Source organism: Vombatus ursinus, unplaced genomic scaffold, assembly GCF_900497805.2.
Source record: "Vombatus ursinus unplaced genomic scaffold, bare-nosed wombat genome assembly UNPS02014775.1, whole genome shotgun sequence".
In the NCBI taxonomy this organism is placed as follows: domain Eukaryota; kingdom Metazoa; phylum Chordata; class Mammalia; order Diprotodontia; family Vombatidae; genus Vombatus; species Vombatus ursinus.
In genome coordinates this window covers 7,490,580-7,509,903 of record NW_020954553.1, presented here as the reverse complement: position 1 = coordinate 7,509,903, position 19,324 = coordinate 7,490,580, and the positions used below count along the sequence as shown (strand labels likewise).

The following is a 19,324-nucleotide window of genomic DNA, read 5'->3' as shown; positions in this document are numbered from 1 at the left end:
GCCCCCTTCAGAAGTCGGGGTAGAGTTGTCAGACTCCAATCTCAGCAGAAGCTGGCCTCCACGCCATCCCCCTCTGAGGCCAGTGTGCTGCTCACCTCACACTTTCCAACCCCAGTGGCTGGAAACAAACAAACTCTGTCAACAAACTGTGTACCCCCCTCCCCCACCTTCCCCCTTAGTCCCTGCTGGAGTTGGAAGTGATTAGCATGGCAGGGTTCCTCTCCCATGGCTCAGAGACACCTGCCCGGGCAGGGTGAAGGGCATGTTCGTGTCACTGGGGCTGGGGCCAGGCCATGCTAGGGAAGGGATGCAGCCCTGGGGTAGCCAGATGGTGGCTCCCTGCTGCAACTCTATTGCGTCCATCCCCCCAAAACACCACACTCGGGTACTTTCAGTCAGTTGCTTTATTTTGATTCATGATGATGATTCAGATTATGAAGTTACTTCCCCCCATCTCGCCATGGTGTGATGCTAGTACATACACCTGGTTTAGGGTGTGGGGAGGAGAGCTGGACAGGATGAAGAGTTTCCCTGGCATCACTCAGGGAGTCTTGGTAGGAAGGTAGCAAAGGGGCCAGGCAGATGACAGGCCAAAATCAGGTTATTTGCTTCCCTCTTTTGGGGAGCCCTAACATCGAACAATTATTCCTTTCCTATTTTAAATATTTGCCTTCCCAAACCCCACAACTTCCTGAGAGGCTGTAATTAGCCTGTCCCTGGCACTGAGCTCCAGCCAGAGGCACAGCCCCTGGAGCACAGCTGCCGGATCCACACTGGAAAGCTGAGGAACAGATCATTTTCCAATTTGAACAATTACAGCATACCTCCCCCACCCCCCCAATTACACTGAAACTGGATTTTTTGGGAAAAGAGTTCCTAAGTCAGCTGGCACAGAGGAAGCCAGAGTTGTCACCTCCTCCCGAGTCCCAGCAAAGACAGTGGGAAGGGGGGCTCCACCTGTGGTTTATGGGAGGCAGCCTCTCCCAGCCTCCAGCCAGGGGCTCCACATCTGCTCAGCATCGGTCTGTTGTAGCCACCCTTGGACGGCCCGGTGGCCCAGAGAATGGGGAGCGGGAGGGTGGAGGGGGACGACTGTGCAGTTAGCTGATGCTTCCTCCCTTCAGTGTTTTACAAGAGACGCAGCCCAGCTTGGTCATGAAGTTGGTTTGCTTCCATTGTGCAATGCACTCCGAGGAGATTTTAAAGTCAGCCTGGGGACGATGCAAAACACAAGGATGATCCCACCAAGCAATGACTAACGAGTGTTTAGTGACTGGGTAAGGTGCTCACAGTAGCCCTAATCTCGATGGTTAGCTAGCACTTTGTGGCACTTTACAATGTTGCTTCAAAACACAAGTCATCTGTTCCTCACAATGACTCAAGAGAATGAGGCAGAGATGGGAGGTTAAGTGACTTTCCCAGGGTCACACAGCTAGCACGTATCTGAGGCAAGGCTGGAAATCGGGTCTTCCTGACTCCAAGTTGCTGCCACTTAGACCTGCCCTCAAGGAGCTTAGGCTCTCTTTGGGGAGCCAAGGTATAAATAAATGAAAAGTGATGAGATAATCCAAGAACAGGGAGCCTGGCTTTGCCTGTCTACGCCATCACTGACAAATGAAGGATGCCCAACCCAGGGAGATAAAGATAAAGATGTGCCCTTACTCCCCCAGGGCTCCCAGAAATGCTTCAGAGAGAGGAGGCTAGGAGCAGCAGGCCAACCCTGGCTTCTGAGCTGGCCTGACTTGAGGGACCCGAGCACCACACGGAGGCCCTGGCTGCACACCTCTACTTGCCGCCTGTGTGACCTCTATAACTATATGTAACTACGTTTATATAGGGTCGATACAATGCAGGGACTGGATCGGCAGGTGGGGCAGGGAGCTCAGCTCTTCTTACCTGCAGCTTCTCAAAGACTTTCTTCTTGGGCTTGAGCTCCTCATCAGGCTGGCCCTTCTCATAGCCCTCCACAAACACTCGCTCCCCAGGGGCGGAGCTGGAAGGAGGGTCCAGGAGCTCCACCTGGCGGTTTGCCCCATCCCTGAGAAGACACAACAGCACAAGGATAAGGAGGTTCTAGAGCTGCCCCAAGGTTCCCCCCGGAAAGTCCCATCAGTTGTGGGAGGCTACTCAGGGACCCAAATGGGGCTAAAGTCCTGCAGAGACTCGGGTCACCCCCCCCATGCTCTGCTGCTATCATGCTAGAAATGGGAGAGGACAAGCAGCTGGGCTCAGCCAAAGGGTCCATGCTACCTCAGAATGGCTCCACATTGGAAGAGGGATGCAATTTATTACCAAGTCTAACTTTCAACCTCATTTGCCCCAAGTCTTCCAAATGCAGGTTTCACCATGCCTTGCCAACTGGCGCCCCATCTTCTGCTTGATTCACAATGTAATAAATCCATACAGGAAGAATGCGTGCGCCTCATTCCCTGCCTCTACTCTTCTTGAAGGCATGGCCTTTGCCTTCCCAGGAACCCTCACTTACATGGACGCACAGAGAAGCATCCCTTGTGACTCCACTCCTCTCATTTTCTGCGGTTTCAAGTTGCACAGGACCACCACAAGTCTGTCCTGCAGTTCCTCCTTGGGAACAAACTGAACCAGGCCGCTCACCACCGTCCGCGGCTCTGGCTCCCCAACATCAATCTTCTCCAGGTACAGACTGTCTGCGTCCGGGTGCTAGGGAGGCAGAAGTTCAAGTGAATGAAGGCCCACAAGGGGGCATCTCCAAGGTGGCCCAAGAAGAGCAAAGCAACATGTTCACTAACTCTCAGCTCCCAAATCGTCCAAGGCTAGTCTAACTTTAAGTCTCACTCTTTAGAAATAACGCTGGAGTTTTGTTTGTTTTTTGGTGAGGCAATCGGGGTTAAGTGACTTGCCCAGGGTCACATAGCTAGTAAGTGTTAAGTGTCTGGTCTGAGACCAGATTTGAACTCAGATCCTCCTGACTCCAAGGCTGGAGCTCTATCCACTGTGCCACCTAGCTGCCCCAAGGCTGGAGTTTGGATCCAGGCCTGGGTCTGAATCCCAGCTCTGAACACCCACTGGGTCTCTTTGAATACCCAAGGGGAGATCCCAGTCTCTGCCCTATGCTGCTTGCCTCCCGAAGCTGCAGGGCAGCCACCAGCCACAGTCACTGTGACTATCATGGCCTGTTTTAAAGAGGTGACCTCGGGAAGGGGAAGGGTGGAAGTGCCAGAAGTGAGATTGGTGCCCTGCTCCAGCCGCACTGGTCATGGGAAGATAATTCTTTAGAGCATGACCTCTGGGCACATCCCCCCTCAAATGTGATGAGGGCTGCTGGGGGAGATGAGCCCAGTGAAAGGGATGAGTTGAAGCCTCTTGGTCTAGAAGCTGCTTGAACCAAAGGCACCCAGATGCCTAGCTTGTCTAGGTTTGTGACCATGGTTTTAAAAACCACAAGAGAGAGGCTCCACATAGAGTCCACTGGAGGGATACTGATCACTGCCAATTATGAATCTGGACACTTGAGAACCAATGTGCCCTGCAGGAGACTCTGCTGGTTGTGGAGAAAAAACCCCAGAAACCAAAAGGCCCTAATTCCTCAGTTGTGCAACCCTCTCGATCTCCCTGGGAAATACAGTTCTTTCTCTCTTCTACCTCCCTTCTGTGGGCTGCCCTCCCCAGGCAAGGGCAAAATGACAGTGCTGGATAAGGCCCTTAGCCAGTTGGGGCATGCTGTGTAAGCCTGGATGAAGCCCAGAGAACTGGATTCAGTAGGTAAATAAGCCTCCTCCCTGCTTCCCTGGCTGGCTTTGGCGGTGAAGCAGAGAGGCAGGTCTGACGGATACAGCCTGGCCTGGGAATCAAGTCCCTGAATTCTGACTCACTCCACAGCTACAGAGGAGGCCTTTCCTCTCTCTGCACTCATTTCCTCCAGATGGAAATAAGGCCATTCTGACCCTGGCTGGCCTCACCTGGAAGAAATGAAAAATACATACCTTCTCTACACTGATCACTTTTCCCACACGGATGTCCAGCCGGGAAGGGATGACCTCCTCTGGCTCTGAGTTCTTGGCACAGCCTTTGGCCACTGGCTCTGCAGATGACAACAGGATAAAGATGTGAAGCCAATCAAGAGTGCAACTGTGACCTCACAAGGAACCCGAGGGCTACCCTTGGCTTAAAATCAGGGTGACGTGACATTTTCCTGATTTCACAGTTTTGTCATTTCACACACAGCCAGTATCATGGAGTGGAAGAGAGCATTAGATTTGGAGTCATCAGACTTGGGTTCCTAAGCTGGCTGTGCCACAGTAAATGGTAACCTGTGGGCTTTTAAATAACTCGCTTCTTCTCGATGTGCGGGCCAGGCCCCCAAATGATCCTAAAGGGCCCTTCTGGCTTGAAATTCTCTGATCCTATGATCTGCCACCTGAAGGTTGCCAATCCCTGGCCTAAGGGCAGTGAGCACCCCTTTCCATGACGAAGTGGGTTTAACGCATCTAATGCCTGTGTGACCAGAGAGACTCCTGAGCTGGTTTTACTGTGGTCTAGGTGATCTCATCAGCATCAACTCCATAAAAATGGAAGCTGATGCTGGGTCCCCACCTAAGTAACGGAGGCATTCTTTGGATTGCTTGGGATCCCAGGGTGGGAAGCTCCTATCCTGGCCTCTTCTTCATTCCTCAGTCTAGTTGGCCTTACTCTGTTTTGTCAGGTCAGGGTAAGCTGCACTGGACAGTTTCTTCAATGCAGGGGCATTAAACTTTTCCCGAATGGGGTCCAGCAATTTGTTCAAGGCAACTTCAACTGAATTCTTCAGATCTCCAGGATGTACCACCTGTCACAGGAGAAGACAACCCACTGAGACAACAAAAATCAGATAGGGAACACTGGGGAAACCAAAATCTATGTAAATATCAACAGCACACATTAATTAAATCGAATTCTGAATCCTGTGACATCGACACCCTCCCCCTTTTCATCCATGATACACATCTGTTTGTATTTTATTTTTAACAGACTGAATATTTTTTAGAGACTATGTTTATTTGTCTTAATATCTGCACTCTCAACCAATCAACAAACATTTATTAAGCATCTACTATTACACGTCTGGGGATACAAAGACAAAAAACAAAAATCCCCTGTCCTCATGGAGCTTACACGTCAATGTGAAGACATGTGATCGCACGTATGACACACATACATACAAAACACACAAAGGGAACAGAAGGTGATTTTGGGGGAGGGGGCTGCAGTAGCTGGGCAAGATCAGGAGAGGCTTCCTAGGAAACGTCCTCATTTAGTCTAAAGAGACTCCATTCTCCACTGTGCCCAGTGATTTGGTGACAATGAAGCAGATACAAAGAGGAAGCCTGAGAGAAAGACAGGTCTGGGGAGGGTTGGGGAGGAGATGGACATTTCCTGGTGCTGACCTAATTTGATTTTGCACCTCAGGTCAATGGCTCTCAAAAGACTGCTGGTCCAGGTCTTAGTGTCTATGACATGGCAGGCGACGTCCTGACCTGAATTAACAATCCCACCTCCACCAACAACCCTGGCAAAGCTTTTGAGGTGTTGACTCAAAGCAGATCCTTCCTAATGATCCTACTGAAGGGTTTCTCCAGTGCTGAGTCATCTGGAGATGGAAACATCTCATGAGCAAAGAAGAATTGTTCAGGACCAGGTTCCCACTGGCCTTTCTATTTAATTTAAATCAACAAACACTAAGCATTTCCTATGTGTCTGGTACTATGCTTGACACAGGGGAGACACAGACAGAAATGGAAACAATGCCTGCCCTCAAAAAGCTTCCATTCAACTAGGGTATACAGCATGCCCATCAATCACTATAACACAAGGCAGGGAGAAAAGGTGGCAAGGGAAAGATCAGACAAAAGGGGTTTTAGGAAAAATGAGGAAGGCATGCCTGGAGAATCACCAAGAGGACATTCTAGGTGGAAGAGAATGGCCTATGTGATGCACAGAGGCAGGGAGGGGATGCAAAGTCTGGGGCACAGCATGCTAGAAGGGGAGCCTGGAGCTGAATCGTGAAGGACTTTAGAGAACTACCATGCAGGGAGTCTGATGGGATTAGTATATGCTACAGTCAGTCAGTAAGCATTCATTAAATGCCTACTACATGCCAGGCACTGTGCTAAGTGTTGGGGATACAAAGAGAGGTAAAAGACAGTGTCCACTCTCAAGGAGCTCACGCATGACCTAACAAGGGAAACAACAGGCAAACAAACACGTACAAACAATCTATACACAGGATAAATAGGAAATAATTAACAGAGGGCAGGCATTAGAAGTAAGAGTCATTGGGAAAGGCTTCTTATAGAAGGTGGGATTTTGGCTGGGACATGAAGGAAGCCAGAGAAGCCAGAAAGTAAAGACGAGGAAGGAGAGCCTTCCAGGCACGGGGCAGAGGCAGAGAGAGGGTCGGGAGCCGAGACACGCAGGGTCTTATTCCCGGGACATCTGTGAGGCCAGTGTTACTGACGAAGGGTAGGCGGCAGGAAGACTGCTCTGACTGCTATGTGAAGGACAGATTGGAGAGGGAGAGACTAGAAAGGACCCCAATTAGGATGCTAATAAACAGGACAGGTAAGAGGTGCTAAGGCCTGAGCCAGAGCAGTGGATATGTAAGCAGAGAGAAGGGGAACAATGAAAGAGATGTTGGGGACAGAATCACTAGGACTTGGCCGCTGATTTGACACGGCCCCTTCTCTCCTCAGACACTGCCCCACCGCTGATGCAGACCCTCATCACCTCACACCAGCCGGGCCGCCTGCCCAGAGTCTCTCCTCACTGCCTTCCCTCCTCCACTGAGCTACCTATGTCATCTTCCTAAAGCATGGGGTTTGACAGTCACCTCTCTACTAAGTAAACTTCAGTGGGTCCCCATCACCTCCCGGATCAAATATAAAACCCTGTTTGCACCCCCGGGAACACTGGCCTTATCCACCTCCTGGCCTCCCTGATCCCTCTTACTTCTAATGCCTTCCCTTGATTATTTCCTATTTATCCTGTCTATAGTTTGTTTGTACATAGTTATTTACATACTGTCTCCCCCATTCGACTGTGAGCTCCTTGAGGGCAGGCACTGTCTTTTGCCTTTCTTTGTATCTCCAGCATTCATGAACAGTGCCTGGCACACAGCAGGCATGTAAGGCTGACTGAATGACTGGGGGGAGGGGTTAGAGGGATGACGAAGATGACTGGGAGGTGGGCAGTGCCCTCAACAAAAATGGTCGGTCCCCGAGTGTTTAGGAGCGTCTGTCATGTGTCAGCCACTGTGTAAGGCACTGGGGATGCAAAGAAAGGTAACCTCACCCCCAAACCTGCTCTCAACTAGCTCACTACCAAATGAGGATGATGTACAAACCAGATGCAGCCAGGATGAGCTGGGGATGGTTTCAGAAGAAAGGTACTAAGATGAATAAGGAGGACTAGGAATGGCTTCGTACAGAAGATGGGATTTCAGCTGAGAAGTGAAGGAAGCTGGGAGATGGAGAGGCGGAGGAGAACATCTCAGGCCCGGGAGGCAGGCAGTCAAAGCCCAGAGACGGAGTGGGGGGGGGGGGGAGAGGGGGGGGGGAGGGGGGGAGAGAGAGAGAGAGAGAGAGAGAGAGAGAGAGAGAGAGAGAGAGAGAGAGAGTGTGTGTGTGTGTGTGTGTGTGTGTGTGTGTGTGTGTGTGTGTGTGGAGTGGGGGGTGACATGCTTCGGCCTGTACTTTAGGGAGACCATTTTGACTGCTGAGAAGAGGATGCCTGAGGCAGGCAGACCCACCAGCAGCTATCTCAATGTTCCAGCCGAGAGATGATGGGGGTCTGCACCAGAGTGCTGCCAATGTCCGAGGAGAGAACGGGGCATAGTTGAGAGATGCTGAGAACAGAACACATGACAAGATATGACAAAAGACGGGAGCTGGGGGAGAGGTGGGGGTGACAGTGAGAAGCTTAGGGTGACACCTCAGGTGCAAGTGTTGGTGACTGAGGGGAATGGTGGTGCTCTCAACAGTAACGGGGAAGTTAGGATGAGGGGAAGGTTTAGTGGGAAAGAGAATGGGTTTGTTTCAGATGCTGAGTTTAAGATGTCCAAAAGGGAGCTGGAGATACAGTTGGACTCAGGTAGCAGAACTGATGGGCCCTGCTGGGATCCACCAAGTGGAACAGAAGCAGGAGAGAAGAGGACCCAGGACCGAGTCTTGGGAGACCCACAGGGTTAGAGGAGGTGGCCGGGATGAAGATCCAGCAAAGGAGACAGGAAAGGATGGCCAGAGGGGTAGGAGCGGGGAGAAGGTCTTGGGTACGCTCCACTCTGGGTATTACCTGGTCTGCAAAGTCCTTTTCCAGCTCGGAGTAAGCCGTGTAGGTTTTATTGCCACCCCACTTCTTGTCTCGAAGGATCACAAACTCTACAAAACGGAGAAGAGGCTCACAGACAGCTGCTGACCCCCAGCTTGGAGCCAAATAACTGCACAGTTAATCACTCAGTCTTACAGGAGTTGTATCTCAGGCTTCTACGTCTGCCCCACCACATGGTGCCTAATTCAGAGACAGGGACACGGCAGGGAGACAGGAGAGACTAGTTCCTGTGAGGGGATGACTGAGACATAGGCCTGAGCAGCCCCAAGGGCAGGACGTAGCAGAAAGGGGACCAGGAGTCTGGAGGCCTCGTTCTAGCTTGTATGACCTTGGGCACCCACTTCATGGTGGGGAGCCTCAGTCTCCACTGTTGTAAAATGGGGATTCTCCTGAGGCGGCTGCATGCCGCTGCAGTGCATGACCCCAGTGGGAGGCAGTTCAATCAGTGACGTAACCCTCTACCTGGAGCAGGGGAGGACCGCATCCCAGGACCCTCATTTTATCTGTGGCAGAAGCAAGTCCCACCCAGAGAAGGTGAGGGGGCTGTCCGAGGTCTCACACAGTCCCCCCTGCACTGGAGCCTGACCTCAGGGCTCCCTCCAGGCCTGCTCACCCCACTTCACTGGGGGACTGTGCCAGAGGATGGCTTTCATGTGACAGAAATGGCAATAGCTGAGCCCCTCACCTGATTTGAGGGGGAAAAGCACGTATCTGATGAAGGCCAAGACTCCGTTGTTTTCCACATTCCCTGGCTCACAGAAGGCTTTTTTCAGTTTCTTTTTCACATCTTCCTTCCGATCAAGAAGATCAATCTTGGACTCCTATAACCCATGGGGCAGAGAGAACCTTTTGACGGGTTGAAAAATGAGAACATTCCAGCTGGTTCTCAAACGAGAATCTGTTTGCTCCACAGGGCAGGCCCCCACCTTTCCACGACCCTGGGGACCTGCCATGGAGATGGACATGGACAGAGAACCTTCTCTGTCTAGCACCCTTTTTAGTGATAAGATATGGTGAATGTCACCGAACAGGACAGGTGGGTTGAGAGTAACAAGCTAGCACATGAAACACTGCAACACTAGAGAAAAAAAGCATTAAGATTGTGTGCTTGTCACCTACCAAAAAAATGTGTGCACATATGGTTAAGAAACAGTCACATGTATTTCCCAACCTCCGATCAGATACTGAACAGGGGGGCTGGACTAAATGGCCTCAAAGGTCCTTTTTATCTTTAAAGGCATTCCCAGCTGCCAATTTATTTTCTTTTAACACCTCCTAGTCCCTCTCTCATTTTCTGCCCCAGAACTACAGCCACCATTGAGGCACAGATGAACACCCACCTCTTCCGAAGAGCTCATTTTACTGCCTGTCAATCCCGGGACCATAGGATTCATCAAGTGGATCCTCTTTGAATAGCCCAGGGTTGGGAGGTACTAGAAGCAGGAAGAAAACACAGGGAAAAAGAGGCGATCACCAATCCAGCAACTGGCTCAATATCCTGGATGAATGCCTCTCCCCAAGCAATTATTAAGCAGCTTTTAGGAGTGAGGCACCCAGGATACAAAAACAAAAGGGAAACAACTCCTGCCCTCCAGGAACTTCCATTCTATCATCTCTAAGTATGTACAGGAGCAGAATCTGGAAGGCAGGGAATCAACAAGATGCAGATAAGGAGGGAGAAGAGCAGAAACAGGAGATGGAACACCACTGCCAGGACCAGAGAAGACGGCAGCCTGGCTGGACGGCACAGTGAGAAAAGTGGAGTAAAATATGATGAGACTGGAAGGATAGGGTGGGGTTGGGGCTCAGGTTTTGACAAGCTTTAAATGGCCAACAGAGGAGTTATTTTATCCTAGAGGCAATAGAAAGTTACTGAAGAAAATACAAGGAGAGGGAGGGAGAGCAAAAGAGAGAAAGGGATGTGGGAAGGAGGGAAAGAGAGGAGCTGAGGGAGGAAAGGAGGGGAAGAAGGTGGGAAAGAAAGAGATAGAAAGGGAGAGAGGGAGGGAGGGGGGAAGAGGGAAGGGAGAGGCAGACAGAAATGATATCAAGGGCACCTGTGAGAGTAGCAGGTGAAGAGTCGTCTCATTGATACAGACTGAAGTAAAGAGTGTGGGGGATGATGCTGAGGGGTTTGGAGATGAAGGTAACTAGGTGATATGTTGGATAGAATATTGGTCTTGTACTCAGGAAGATCTGAGTTCAAACCTTTTCTTAGATACTAGCTGTGTGACAACAGGCAAGCCACTTAAACCTCTCTGTGCCTCAGTTTTCTCATCTGTAAAATAGGGATGATAACAATAGCACCTCCTTTGCAGGTTTGTTGTGAGAGAATGAGATTACTTTTAAGTACTTAAAGCTCAACGTAAATGCTAGCGATTATCATTATTAAAAGAGGAAAAGGGAAAACTCATGGAGAATAGCCTCTATTCTCTCAATAAGGAGGGGAAGTCTTTAGCTGAGAAAGGAAGGAAGGTTTAGGGAGAAAAGGTTTGAAAGAGCCTCTGGGGAGGAGTGCAATAGAAAGTCAATTAGAGATGAATAAAAGATGTGTTCTACCATAGTAAGGGCCCAGTTGAGATTAGCTATCCTACATCTGCAATGGACCTAACCTAGCCAGCAGGGTTTGGGGACTTCCTCCAGCTCCATTCAGAAGGAGCAGAGAAGGCAGGTGGCAGGAATCATCCGGAGGTGGCATTTGGCAAGGCACAGGCATGGAGAGGACAACTGGTCATGAGATCAGTTCTCACTACACTAGTCACTTCTCAGCATTCCCTTTTACTTGTTACATGGAAGACCCCAGACAAAAGCATCACATGAGCCCCCATCTGGAGTTATTCTGCTGATTTTAAATGGTGCTACTTTGTCCATATACGGGCACTCCCTTCTTCAGTACAGACGGCGGCTCAGGCCTGTTTGCATTAGAGATTTGCTTGGAGCATGAGGCTTTAATCAGGGTGGGGAGCCTTCCGTGTGGCCTTAGTTTAGGTGACCTGCCCTGGGCTACTCAGCCACTATGGGCAGAGGTGGGGCTGGCTTCCCCCCAGGCTTTCCTGGCTCCCTTGGCAGCTCTCTATCCTCCATGACAGGCTGCTCTTTCATGTCGTTACCATTCTTTGGGCCTGACCCTGGTTTCTGTAGGCCTACTCTAAATTCTACAAGGCTACAAGACTGTTGGTTTTTTTTTCTTTTTCCCATTTACCCAAAACAAGGAACAAGGAACTTCATAGCCTTATAATGACTTTCCTTTCTCCCTTTCCATTTAAATAATAATCCGTTGTATTTGAACAATCATTTATAGTTTGAAAAGCCCTTTAAGATCCATCTGCCGAGTACCTATTACACTCAAGGCAACTCTCAAAGCAATCTAGGAAGTAGGCAAAGTAGGTATTAGCCTCCTTTGATTGATAACAATGACAGGGGCATTTCTATAAGGCAAAAATTTTGCAAAATGCTTTATGAACATTATCTCACTTGAATCTCACAATAACCATGTGAAAGCATGGGTACTAGTGGGGTTAAGGCCACTTTGAAGATAAAGAAGTTAAGAGATGTGACTTGCCCAGGGTCATACAGCTAGTGTCTGAGGGAGGATCTGAACTGAGGTCTTTCTGTCTCTTAAGTCCAGGCTCTTTCCATGCTGCTGACTCCAAGTGCTTTGAAGCACTATAACTTGGAGAAGCTACAGTACTTGCTAAGGGTCAGACAGAAATTAGGCAGCTGAGAGCCAAACCTGATGTTCAGGTCTTCTGAATTCTAGTGCCATATTCTTTCGAATACACTGAGCTGTCTTTAATAATGTGGGCAAACTATTTCCACCTAGTGAAATATCATCAGGCCCAGATGCAGGACAGCAGGGACTCATTCTTCTGGGAAATAAAAATAAGGACTATACCTCACAGGATGGCCAAGGCCCTGCTGGTGGGGGGTCTGTAGCAATGCATAGAGAAAAATAAATATTCCACTGAAACCTAAGGCCCCAAACTGGAACTCACCTTTTCTGCAAAGGTAAAAATCTTCCTCTGATCAACTCCTCCAAACTGGGCATCAACTTTCAGATATTCCTCATCTAGGGCCTGTGGAGAGAAGAAAGGAGAGCACAGTTTTCCTTCTGAGAGAACAGAAGCCTACCAGAGGTCAAGAAATAGACAACATGACAATATTCAGTTGCCCGGATGTACTAATCAACAAACATTCACAGAACAAAAGGAAGACAGGGTAGTTAGTAGTCAATTCCTGGAGCCGATTCTTTCCCCCCAAATTCCAGGTAGAGGCATTTAGACCAGCAGCGTAAGCTTGGCCCACCACTCACGTGTGCTACCAGTTCTCATTCGCCCCACTGGAACCCAATTAATTTCAGCAGAAAATGTGCAAGATTTGTTCAAGGTCTGGAAGCCTTATGCCCTCCTATTGCCTAGAGGATAAAATATAAACTTCTAAGCACGGTATTTAAGACTTTCCATAATCTTCTGGCTTCCTGGAGAATGCATTTACAACAGCAGTGTTAATCTCAAATAGAAAAGGATCCCTGCAAGTCACATACTGACTTTGACAACCACAGATTAACAACATTTAAGCTGTATTTTACTTTCACATGTAACTGGTAAAATTACTCAGGAGGGGCTCCCAAGTTTGATACCTCTGATCGACAACATGACAAGAGAACCACCCATCCATGATATCAAACCAAATGATCAAATGCCCACTGCTAGCGATTCACACGGACAGTGATGACACGAGTAGGTGGATCTAGAAAGCACTGTTAGAGAAGTCAAGCACTGGCCAAGAAATGGAAGCCCTTAAGTGCTTGGCCACATGGCATCTTCAATTCTTCCTCATTCAAAGCAAGAGTTTTCAAAAGGAAAGGCAGTTTTGAGAGGTGAGGAGCTGCCTAGGAAGATGGTATCTGAAAACAGGATTTGAATTTCTGAATCACAGCTCCAAAGAGCATGCTTTTGGTCAGAGATGAATGCATCTAACAAGGGCCAGTAAGAATATTTTTGCCTGACTTTTCAGAAGAAATCAAAGCTATCTATAGTCATATGAAAAGAATCTCTAAATCACTATTGATTAGAGAAATGCAAATTAAAACAACTCTGAGGTTTCATTACTTCTACCAGAAATGACAAACGCTAGAAGGGATGAGGGAAAATAGGTACACTAATATATTATTTGTGGAATTGTGAACTGGTCCAACCATTCTGGAGAACAATTTGGAACTATGTCCCAAGGGCTATAAAACTGTGCATACCCTTTGATCCAGCAATACCACTACTAGGTCTGTATCCCAAAGAGATCATACAAATGGGAAAAGGATCTATTTGTACAAAAATATTTATAGCAGCTCTTTTTTGTTGTGGCAAGAATTGGAAATTGAGGGGATGCCCATCAATTGGGGAATGGCTTAAATTGTGATACAGGATTGTGATGGAATACTATGGTGTTATAAGAAATGATGAGGGAGGGGCAGCTAGGTGGTGCAGTGAATAGAGCTCCAGCCTTGGAGTCAGGAGGACTTGAGTTCAAATCTGACCTCAGACACATGATACTCACTAGCTGTGTGACCCTGGGCAAGTCACTTAACCCTGACTGACTCACAAAAAAAAAAAAAAAAAAAATGATGGGGGGGGGATGATTCCAGAAAAACCTGGGAAGACCTATACAGACTTTTCAGAATCAGGAGACCATTTTATCACTTGTATACAAAACACTTCACATATTTTATTCCCCTTTAGTCCCTGGTAGAAGGAAGGCAGGGATTGTTTCACATGTGGTCCTTATCGTGCCAGAGCCCAGGACGGCCTTGCACATAGAATGCACTTAATAAATGTCTGGATTGGATTGGAGAAGAGAGGACAGGGAGGAACAGGCAGAGTAGCTGTGTTTTCACTTGGTCAAGTAGAATGATCTTTGCATTGGAAAAGGCAAAACTAAAATGACTAATAAGGAATTGATACCCAAGATAAGCAGAGAGATAGTAAGAGAACACCTAACTGCTGTTGATGAGTTCAAGTCATTAGACCCAGATGGACTACATCCTTGGGTAAGAATCTGCAGATGTAATTGCTGAGCCAGTCAGTGATCTACTTTGAAAATCAAGGTGAACAGGAGAGAGACTGCAGGATTGGAGAAGCACAAATGTCCTGATTTTTCAAAAAAGGCAAGAGGATAGAATTCACTATTTATAAGCTAGAAAGTCTGATTTCAATTCCTGGCAAGACTGAGATGTATTATTAAAGGGTTAGTAAACATCCTGAAAAAGAAACAATGGACCAGAGATCCAGGTCACGCAAGATTACCCTAATTTCCTTTCCAGACAGGGCCCTCTCCAGTCATCCTGATCTATATCTGGCCACTGGACCCAGATGGCTCTGGAGGAGAAAGTGAGGTTGGTGACATTGCACAGCCCTCCCTCACTGTAATCCAATTCACTTGCACGTCATGGCATCCTCTCCCTGATGTCATAGTCCTCTTCGAAAATGAAGGACAAACCACCACCACAACAACAATCCAGACTGTTTGATGAGGCAAAGGCTGTAGCTAAGCATTGACAAAGGCCTGTGGAGAAGATGCAGAGAAATGGGCTAGAGAGATAATATACAATCAGGGGATTCTGGGAAGAGTCAAAGATTAGTTGATGTCACCTTGTAAGGAGGTCTCTAATGGGGTGCCCCAAGGTTCTGCACTTGGCCCTGTGTATTTTACAATGTTAGTAAGAACTTTAAGGTAGAGATGACATGCTCATCCAATTTGTTAGAAGTGGCAGCTAAAATACTGGATGACTGAAGTCAGGATTCGAAAAAAATCTCAACAGGCTACAAAAATGGGCAGAACTAAATAAGATAGAGACATGGCTAAACAGTGGTTCATTTGAAAAAGATTTCATGGGATTATACATTTAAAGTTGGAAGGGGCTTAAAAGGTAATGAAATATTACCAAATGAGACAATATTTGTAAAAGTGCTTAGCAGAGGGCCTGCCGCTTAGTAGGTACTCTATAGAAATGCTTATTCCAGGGGTGGCGAACCTGCAGCCTCAAGGCCACATGTGGCCTTCTAGGTCCTTGGGTTTGGCCTTTCGACTGAATCCAAGTTTTACAAAACAATCCTTTTACTAAGGGGATTTGTTCCGTGAAGTTTGGATTCAGTCAAAGGGCTGCACTTGAGGACCTAGAGGGCCACATATGGCCTTGAGACTGCAGGTTGCCCACCCCTGGCCTTAATCCCTTCCCCTTCATTAGTTCCAACCCTCTCATTTTACCATTCAGGATAAATTGAGGCCCAGTGAGGGGCACTGATTTGCAAGGGCTGGGTCCAGGGCCTCTGGCTCCAAATCTACTGCTCCTTCTACTATGTCACTTTTGGGCAGTTTTCAGTTGCCTACTAAGTTCAAATAGTAAACCATGTCACATGGTAGCCAAAAAAAGGCAAATGCTGTCCTATATTGCATTAAGAAAGGCAGATAACATCCAGGACTAATAAAGTAGTAGCTCTGCTATAGTCTGCCCTGGGTCAGTATAATAAAACTCAGACCTAGAGGCCACATTTTGGGAAGTACATCAATAAGGGGCAGGGTGTTTGGTGGAGGGCACTTGGGATGGTAAAAGGTCTCTCAAGATCATGATCTATGAAGGCCATTCGGAGTGACTGGCAACGTTTAGCTAGAAGGCAGTCCTGGGGTGAATCAGGATGGCAGCTTCAGATCTCTGACCAGTTGTTGTATGGAAGAGGGATTGGACTTACTCTTTTTGGCCTCTAGAGGGCAGACTTGGGGCCAATGGCTGGACATAACAAAGTGGCAAACCTTGAAGGAAAACCTTGTGATAATTAAATCTACTATTCAAAAGCAGAGTGTTCTGTTGTGGGAGGAGGTGGGTTTATCCATCTTGAGGGGGGCCTGTATGACCACAGAGGAGTCTTTCAACTTTGGGTTTCTGATTCCAACCCTCCTTTCCAAATGTATTTCTCACCACTTGCCTTTATGTACTTTTTCATCTTTCTACAACTCAATCAATAAGCATTTACTAAGACCTGCTACATGCCAAATACTGAACCAAGGACTGGAGGTACAAACACAAAATAAAACAAAATAAATGAAACAGTCCTTACCCTCAAGCCTTACTGGGGGAGACAGCAAGAGACAGAGAGTAGGAGTATACATATCTAATCTCAGTATATACAAAATAAATACGAGATAATTTTTTTGGTGGGGGGGGGAAGGGAAGGGAAGAGAGTATCAGCTCAGGGGATAGAACAGGCTTTGAGAAGGAGGCAGCGCCAGAGCTGAGTTGTAAAAGAAATGAGAGATTCTAAGAGTCCTAAGTGAGGAGGGAGTGAATCACAGGGAAGCTGGGGGCAGGGCAAAGGTACACACTTAGAATATTACGCGCAAGGATTAGGTAAAATGGCCAATCTGGTCAGACTGTAGAGTGGGGAAGGTGAAGAATGTATAAATAAGGTTAGAAAGAAAGGTTAGGGCCAAGTTCTAACAGTAACACTAGAAGAAATGGAATTTAAGAACACCTTAAAACACCAAGCTATGTCAAACAACACAGTGCATTTTTTTATTCACAAAGCAAAGAAAATATAAGATGAACATTTTTTATTTCCAAGTAAAATTATAATAACATTTTTGTATCAATTGATGTGCCTGGCCTTTCTAGTGTGAAATACCTTGCTCAAATGGTATGAACAAAGGTGGGTAAGCACTGGATGTGTTGAGAAGTAGTGGGAGATAAAGCCTGAGAGGGAACCTGGGGCCAGACTCTAGAGGACTGTGAAATTTTAGACGAAGTGGAATGGGCTTCACCCTGTAGGCAGTGGTTCACCACTGAAGGTTTTTCACCATGAAGGCAGTGTTTTAAGGAAATAATCTGGCCACCTTCTATTCGTCCAAGTACCTGTAGTCCTGGGTAGAGCAGACCACTCAACAAAGGGTGTTCCACCTGTTTCACTACTTCAGCCCCAGCTTTCTTTGCATCATGTTGGGTGACCATCGAGGACAGTCTGTAAACATCCAGTGTGTACTCCCTGAAAAGAAAAAGAGAAGACATGAAGATCAATAAAGATACAAGATCCCATCCTTGACCACCTCCTTCAACCCATGACATAACTAGGCCTAGGAAAAACCCACTAATAAATAATCTCCTTTTCCTTCACCTCAGAACATGATCCCATGGTCTAGGGTCTTTAATGGGATCAGAGACCCAAGGCCTGCCATATCATGAGCTGCTACGAGATCTGCTGCCTTGTTAAATCAGCTTTACAACATGTTCCTTAACCACAGCCTGAAAAGAAAAGAGACCAAGTCTAAAACAAATCAAAGCTCATGCATGAAAGAGCTATAAAAAACAAATATACAACTATAGCCATATGGGAACTATTGGGTAGGTGAAGGAAGGGCTGACAGACTTTAAAAAATCCAACAATAAAGTACCTTCCAACCCTATACTTACAGAGCATCTAGGCTCCACAGGCCCACAGTTAGACAAAGATATCAGTGCAATGAAGAGGCAAGTAGCAAGCAGAAAGGTGGCTAGGTGGGGTGAGGATTAAAGGTTGGGAAGGCACCAACACTCACTTGCTGAGCTGGTAATCAGTGCCTTTGACAAATTTCAGCTTCTCCAGGGAAACCCCAATACTCTCCAGCATGGCCTTGATCACATTTTCATAGTAGGAGGTCCGTAGTTCCAAGAGCTCCCATGGAGCTTTCATATTGTCCAGGTATGCATGAAGATCAGCAAAGAGGACTGTCACCTGGAGAGACGGAAACAAAGAAGAAGCGTGGCTGAAATGCTCCTCCATGCCAGACATTAAGTTTACTGTCTATCACAACAATACTGGGAAGGCTATCTCATCTCCTGGCCATTCCCTAAGCCCAAAGCCTGCTCTCACCTCACACCCCGCTTTCAGGAAGTCGGCGATCTTTGACATGGGCACAAAGTAGGCCACATGCGGCTTGCCTGTGGTGGCGGTCCCCCAGTAAACTTTCAGTTCCCTCTCCTTCAGGATCTCCTTCAGCTTTTCTTCACCAAGGACCTCCTGTTGCAGAACAAGAAATTGGTGACGACCAGTTTCTTCATGAGGGTTGGAGACGACATTAAGCTCTACCAGTTCAGGAGGATGTGCATGGTGGGCGGATGGGGGAGAGTGAGGGATGGTGCTGACAGCTCAGTGAAGGGGACGCAGGTAGGGTACAAAAGAAGTCCACTGAAGGTGAAAGATGGACACCACAACGGGCAGGGACCCTGTGGGTGCCGAGATGGGCACAGAACCCTCATTTGATGGGACGGGGAGGGAGGTGGAATCCAGCCTCTGCCACTTACTACTACCTGTGTGACTTTAGCCAAGTCCCTTTAACCTTTCTAGGCCCCAGAGTCCTCATCTGTAAAATGAGACTGGACTTGATGACTTCTTAAATTCCTTTCAGCTCTAGACCTATGATTCCATGAGGGGAAGGACCCCATGCAGTAGGATGGGAAAGGACTCCAGGGGAGAGCATGCGCAAAGTATCCTGTGGAAGGGATGGAAAGGGACCCCCATCGCCCCCCCAAGGGAAGAGATGAGCAAAATCTCTAAAAGGTGAAAAAAGGGGTCAAAAATGAGTAATCTTCAATGGGAAGGGGGCCAAGCAGGGCCTCTTATGAAAAAGAATAAGGATTTTGTATTGCCTTACTATATGCCAGGCACTGTGCTAAGAACTGGCGGGGTCTCCGGTGGGGGAGGGGCCGGGCAAGGGCTCCCACGGGGGGAGGGTCTGCGTGCCCGGAAGTCGTGGGGGGAGCTACCTGCAGGTTGCGAGTGATGAGATGTAGTTTCTCCTCTGGGGTCGGCGAGTCTCCCATGGTGGAGTACGCTGGGGGCTGGGAGAACGAAGAAGACCCCAGTCAGCGCGCCCCGCCTCCTGCCTCCTGCCCGCGCTTGCGCCCCTTCCCCAACCGAAGCAGGCGCCGGCACCGCGAGCACCAGGAACAGTCACGTGGAGT

The 19,324-nt window shown here is 48.0% G+C and overlaps 1 protein-coding gene across 1 annotated transcript; it reads right to left on the bottom strand.

Moving 5' to 3' along the window:
• Nucleotides 1-386: 386 nt before the first annotated feature.
• Nucleotides 387-19,273, bottom strand: YARS (tyrosyl-tRNA synthetase). The gene is made up of 13 exons (XM_027864750.1): nt 19,127-19,273; nt 18,234-18,380; nt 17,920-18,095; nt 17,240-17,369; nt 12,336-12,416; nt 9,681-9,773; nt 9,026-9,161; nt 8,305-8,390; nt 4,669-4,804; nt 3,963-4,060; nt 2,486-2,679; nt 1,897-2,038; nt 387-1,211 (listed from the first exon to the last, which is right to left on the bottom strand). Exons 1-13 carry the CDS (start codon nt 19,181-19,183, stop codon nt 1,101-1,103), a joined length of 1,587 nt encoding a protein of 528 aa, XP_027720551.1. The 5' UTR covers nt 19,184-19,273; the 3' UTR covers nt 387-1,100.
• Nucleotides 19,274-19,324: the final 51 nt, after the last annotated feature.

Excerpts from the sequence above, each read along its gene's own strand:
- YARS (XM_027864750.1), bottom strand. The coding sequence starts at position 19,183 with ATGGGAGACTCGCCGACCCCAGAGGAGAAACTACATCTCATCACTCGC. Across the intron at positions 17,370-17,919 it reads ACTGATTACCAGCTCAGCAA|GGAGTACACACTGGATGTTT; the intron begins GTGAGTGTTGGT and ends TTTTCTTTTCAG. Across the intron at positions 12,417-17,239 it reads TGCTCTACCCAGGACTACAG|GCCCTAGATGAGGAATATCT; the intron begins GTACTTGGACGA and ends TTCTCTCCACAG.